The following is a 6,746-nucleotide window of genomic DNA, read 5'->3' on the forward strand; positions in this document are numbered from 1 at the left end:
CCAAATTGGTTGCATTTCGGGCACTTGTATTCGCGCAGCTTTGGACACGTCAGATTGCCATTTTTGTCGCGCAAATCGTGCGATTCGAAGATCCTCTGGTTGTAGCCTGTGTTTCGGCAAAATCCGCAGTGCTTAATCGGTTGAGAACATTCTGAAAAATAATTCAAAATCAATAATGCTTGGATACAAATAATGATTAAGATTGCGATTCACAATTTGTCTACTCACGTATGGGGACTGCTAGGGGGGGTGGACTGATAGGAGGGGTGATCTTCAAGTCTTTGTCGCTCCCGGGAAACGGGTATGTATCGCCATCTTGTCGCAGATTGACTATCGGCAGTTGGACCCCCGGTCTCGGTCGCCGAATTATACGTGGATCGATATCGTCTACCGATACTGAAAAATAAACCATACAAATTACAACAAAATGACAACAACGACAACATAAAAACCACTGTTTAATAATTACATACCATCATTTGTGTTGGAGTTATTTTTAAAGAGACTTTGTTTCGTAAAAAAGTCTTCGTAGATACGAAAGACCAATTTCAAACTCCAGTCGTATTTCTTCGCGTAGTACTCTATTTTGGTGAAGACGGCTGAAATTAAAAAATATATATAATTATATGACATGTATTATATTATGCAGTAACAGTGTAAATATGTAGTTACGGTGTATTGTATGAAAGGAAAAAACAAAATTAAATGGAACTCACTGTAAAAATCGAGATCTCGGAGAGTCGACGTCATCGTGTTGAAAACGGGAGTGAGTGGTACAAAACAGAAGTGTAGACTGCAGAGGACAGGTCTTACTGTTGCAAGTGTTCCTTCGGAAATGAACATTTGAGAAGCGGTTGGAGCCGTTTGTACTTACCTGAGCTTGGGCCCGTGCTTTCGAAAAATCCAGGTAGGTACCTGGATTTGGGCGCGCGCTTTCGAAATAATATAATATTACACGCCACTCCTAAAAAGTACGAAAATTTGAATTGATGATATTTTCACGTTTTATGGATATTATAAATATACCTTATATCTCCATACTCTAAGCAGTTTTTAAGAAAATATAGGTTGCGGCGATAGCCTTTCGATAATGTCACCGAGGAAAACATAAATTGAAATATGCATTTGGTACTTATTATAAATATGAACATGCATATGTATGTATGTATGTATTTAAAAGTAAAGGGACAAATTATATAATATATAATATTATATATTTAAACACACAAATGTACATCTAATAAATAATTTCGAAAGAGACTTAGTATGTTTGTTTGGTTCGTAAAATCCGTGATGTTTTTATTTTTATTTAAAATTATATTGAAACTGTTTATATACGAAGATACACAAAATTTAAAATACATTTAATCGAAGCAGAAAATGAAATTCGAACCTTAATTCTTAACTCTTGACCTTTTCCTGAACTTGATGTTTTTATAAAATGTAAAAATACTATATTTTAAATCGATTGTTTGTATGTATATATGGGTGTTTTAATAATATTAGTAGGTCATTTCGATCTTTAAATAATATACGTATGTATATACATAGGTATTTGGAACATATGTATGTATGTATGAAGTGTACAAGTCAATGCACAACACGATATGCAAATTGAACAGCCAAAATGTGATCAAAAATTATAAAATACCTTTCAAGCTATGCAAACTAAAAATTGAGAATTGAATATTCATCGGAATATCTTATCGCAGGATATATTTTGTTGACTTATACTGGTTTCATTATATTATATTAACTCCTAAATATAATACGTCCAAAACACTTATTTATTAAAAAGATTTTTGCTGCCTTTAATGTGTAGCCAAATGTATTATGTTTACTTCATATTTTATGACTTTCATCAATATGGATGCCCAAAGAGATTCGCCAGTTAATGAATTTCTTAAGATGTATTTTTTTAATTCATTTCAGAAAAAAAAATACTCAAAAAGGAAACTATATAATAAAAATTACTCGAAATATTAATAAAAATTACTCGAAAATAACTTTAAATATTAGTAGAAGGAAAAACATCCAATAACAGGGATATTTTGTATGGCTTATGTATGAATGTACAGACGAGACACAGGGCCGGCTTAGTAGAAATGAGTGATTACAGCATGCATACTTACATACGTACATATGTTAGTATATGTATGTATGTATATACAAAAATCTCCAATATAATTAAATTTAAAAAGAAAATAAATAAAATTTGCAAAAACAAAAAGTATCTATAATACAAAAAAAAAATTACGCAATTTTAAAACAGTCTATTATACATATGTATGTACATATGAAAGCTTTTAAATATTAGTTAAAATTTACAAACAGATATTTTGAAACAGTGCTGACATAACACAGGGCCGGATTGGGAGAAATCGGTGACTTATCACCAAACACTGGAAATACCCACGATTGGCAAATATTTACTTATCTGAACAGGGCCGGATGAGGAGTTGTCAGCCCCACGAATAATAATTATAATAAAAATCGGCAATTACTTATTTGAATTACTAGCTGAATATGTACATATGAACTTTGAGATAAGTTTATTAGTTAAAAAACCTATCTTTCAAATAAATGGTAAAATTAATCGACTTATGGTATTAAATTTCATGAAACGACATTTACAGTAATTACATCCGAACATTTGAGTTACTATGCGAATACTATAACAAGTGGTGAACGTAGTTTTTCGAAAATTAAGTTAATTAAAACTTATCCCCGGTCTACGGAGTCACAAAATATACTCTCCAGTTTGGGAACTCAATCTATTGAAAATTTAATTACAAACAACCAAAATACAAAACACAATTTTTTACCTACATAAATCAGTTATTTCTATATTGTGACTAATATATTTGAATATGAAAAATTAAAATTATACATAAGTAGATATTATATATGAATTCGTCCCTTAGATCCGCCACATCCTACATTTTTAAATATAAATTAAACGTAAAATGCAAAAAATAAATGGCAACGAATCATCAATTTGTAGGTATAAATGGGTGTTTTAATAAAAATAAACATGAATTGCTATGTATACAACATATTGAATACAAATTTTAAAATAAATCTGACAATAGTTATTAAATTTCAATATTTCAAAATCAATATGATTTTATGAAATGTATGAGAAATTTAATTTCAATCAAATGTGTTTATGGGTGCATAAGAAATAAACTGAGGTCATTTAGAGCTTTAAGTAATATATGTATGTATATCCATACATATCTATAGTAAGTAGTGTACAACCCAATGCACAATGTAATGTGCACTTTCAACAGTCAAAAATATGATCAAAATAATTATCTTTACCTTTCAAATTTCACAAACTCAAAATTGAGAATTTAATATTCATCAGATCTAATCTTATCACAGGACATTCGTTGACTAATTCAGGTTTCATCATATGCACATAATATTATTGAAACCGCTGAACAATCCCTTATCTTTCGTCAAAATCTCGCCGTTTTTAAAAGCGCACATTTTTGTCGGATTTCGAAATCGGAAAGTACAGAACTTAAAACTATCAGGTAGATATGGACTTGACCACACTCTTCATTTACCGCACGGACATCGAACAAGTAGGTGTGACATCAAATTGCTTGCACCAAGTGAGCAGCAATTTGTTTTTGAATTTGTGAATTTATCATACTACATACATACGTAGGTTTGTACTTTCATTTACTGACTTAATTTTCATTCTTACAGATAATCTAAAAGCCTTCAACAAATTCGACACGATGAAGTTCGGTGGATTCATGAAAATTCTCGACGAGTTCAACAGAACTCAATCTTCCAATTGGACAATAAAATTAAGCCGAGCCGTCGAAAATAAGGAAGTTGATCGTCCCCCAAACGAAGATGATCTCGTCAATGATTGTCAGTGTCGTATGTGTTTGGACGCAGGAAAATTTTACGTAACCATTGTGTCATCTCTAACTAAGATGGTCGACTCGGCTCCCTTCGAAAAAGCCTCTCGTTTTAAAATACCACAGCCTGGTGAGTTGAATCTGAGTAGTATTTAAATTTGTGTGGAGATTTTTAGATTGTGGAGCCATTTAAAATTTGAATTTTTCACATTCGTAGGACATGCAAGAAACAATATCATCGAAAGCTCGTATTGGAAGAAGCGCATCGACGCGATCGAACAGCATCAAAAATTGGATTCAAAATTCATTCGAGCGAGATTTCAAGAAATGTTTCCTATCGATAATTTTGTTACTCGTAAGTTGGAATTTGCTTTTATATAAATATTTTTTTTACAAACGGTTTTTAGCTTCTTATCTCTGTCAAAATGTTCAATCGAGCTGAAAGGTTAAAAGATTTTTTTTACATGCAGATTTCCGAAGATGAAAGAATACTGTGTCTATGCATAAATGACTCCCACCCCTTATTTGTTTTATATTGTTTTGTAAAAATGTGTGAATTTATCGTGAGTATTTTTTCAATAGTCGGGTGAATGAAAAATTATTAAACCATGTAACCTAAAACGTTTTTTGAACCAGTTGGAATTTGATTTTACAAATAGTTTTTAGCTTCTAATTTCTGTCGAATTGTGTACCTACATACACACACTTCAATCGAGCTGAAAGGTAAGTTTTTAGCTTGATTTTTTTGCATACAGATTTCCAAAGATGATACAATATTGCATAATGACTCCCACCCCTTATAAAAACATTGTTTTGTAAAAATGTGTGAATTTTTTGGTAGGTACATATTTTTTCAGTAGTAGGATGAATGAAAAACCGTTATTTAACCATGTAACCTAAAACGTTTTTTTGGACCAGTTGTGATTAATTTTGATTTTGAAATTTGAATTTTTCAGCTATCGTCCGCATGCGTCGTTTGATGTCCAGGCTACAGGTAGAGCTGGAGGAAAGGAATCGACAGATAAGACTTCACCAGAATGCTATAGAAATGGAAAGGATCAATGATATTTATCATTATTCCCGGAGTTATGGTGAGTTTTGATCTTATAATTTTGGAGTAAATCAAATTTCATGTAAAAAATTGGATTTTTTTTGTTTTCAGAAAATTAAAGACCATAAATTCATCGTGTTGTTTCAGCTACGGTTCCTAATATGACGATCAACGATATAAAATGGAATATCGACTTGATATAAAATATAAATAATAATAATAATACTAAAAAACTACTGTAAAAATTTTGTAAAATATTTGCTGTTTTATTTATGTACTTTTCTAGTATTGCTTTGTATCTATGTAGTTTCTAATCATGTATTGAATACGTTTTAAATTTTGAATAAAAATCTTTTGTATGATACACTTATGTTGATTATTACAAATTATAATTTAAAAAAAATGCTAACGATAGCAGATTTCCTTAAGTACAGAAACATATTTTAAATCCTAATTAACATAATCCACCTGATTCGTAGGATATGATATGTTAAAGTGAAATTATAACATCAGTGGTATCATAGCTACAATAGTGTTTCAGTGGATTCGTATCCCTATTATAGCTCGTGCAGCGAAAGCTGGCACGTACCAATACAAACACGCATATTGTATCCGTGAAGATATGAATAAGATTTTTTGTATATGTTTTCTAGGACAATCAGTTGGTCCCTTTCATACGCACCCACTTTCCGAGCATGACAGAAACAACAATTATTTTTTGTATTGCTCGGTGATTTTTGCTCAGTGATCAAGTGTGCACTACAGGTTGATTTTTTCCAGTTTCACTGGTCAGTCACCGATCAACCCCCACAAACTGACGTAACGCGTTCTTACAAAACCCTACCCGAAAAACCGACCCTACAAAAGTTATTAGAAGTTTTGAAAGACAGTTTAAAATTTAAAGGTGCAATTTCTTCGTTAAGAGTTATCGTTCGTAGGCTAGGTTTCAAATGGAGAAAGATGAAAAATAATAAACAAATACTTATTGAAAAAAATGTAATTCGACTGAAGAGATCCATATATCTTTCCAAATTAATTAATTCGTATTAATTTTTGCATACGTACGTTTGTTTTACTTATAATTTAAAAAAATTCTATTTATCATTTTATTCGTGGTACGTATTCAAATATTAAATAAATATGCCACCCAAATTATGTCATAGATCTTAAAAACATTACACGATCGGTTGAAATAAAATATATAAATAACAGCCTGTATATGAAAAATGCATTTGTATGAGTACTGTGCACGCGCCTTCTGTAGCTAATAGACCTGTACATTTTCAATGGGTAGTATCTACATATAGTTATATTTTCACTACGGAAATGACGTATTCACTGGCTCCAATTGGTTAAATTACAATTTTCGACGTTTTAAAGATTGTGAAAAACCAACTGAAGATTACTTGATAAAATGTCTTCTGATTCAATAATTTATAGATATTATGTACCATATATGTACAAAACTACTATATAATTCTTTTTGGATTTTCATGACCAATAAATTACTTGATATTACCTACAGTAAGATTGTCATATTGTATTAAATTTAGCTGAACATTACGGGTGTATGTAAATATGAAAATTAAAAAAAAAGGTATGTAAATAGTATTTGTACACATGTGTGTATATTAATATGCATACATGTGTGTGTGTGTGTATAAAGTTGATGAGGTGGAAAAATAAAGTTCAATGATGGAGGTATGATTGCCATAAGGGTAAAATATGAAAAGCTCATTTTTGTAAATATACGAATTTATTTCAAAAGTAGAAAAATAATTACAAAAATAATCTTAAAGCAAAATATATAGTAA

General features: G+C 30.7%; 1 protein-coding gene across 1 annotated transcript; it reads left to right on the top strand.

Moving 5' to 3' along the window:
• The first annotated feature begins 3,548 nt into the window (after positions 1 to 3,548).
• LOC143917346 (uncharacterized) lies at positions 3,549 to 5,051 on the top strand. The gene is made up of 5 exons (XM_077438827.1): positions 3,549 to 3,597; positions 3,721 to 4,011; positions 4,099 to 4,236; positions 4,838 to 4,972; positions 5,044 to 5,051. Exons 1-5 carry the CDS (start codon positions 3,549 to 3,551, stop codon positions 5,049 to 5,051), a joined length of 621 nt encoding a protein of 206 aa, XP_077294953.1.
• Positions 5,052 to 6,746: the final 1,695 nt, after the last annotated feature.

This window comes from Arctopsyche grandis, chromosome 9 (genome assembly GCF_051622035.1).
Source record: "Arctopsyche grandis isolate Sample6627 chromosome 9, ASM5162203v2, whole genome shotgun sequence".
NCBI classification, from domain to species: Eukaryota; Metazoa; Arthropoda; class Insecta; order Trichoptera; family Hydropsychidae; genus Arctopsyche; species Arctopsyche grandis.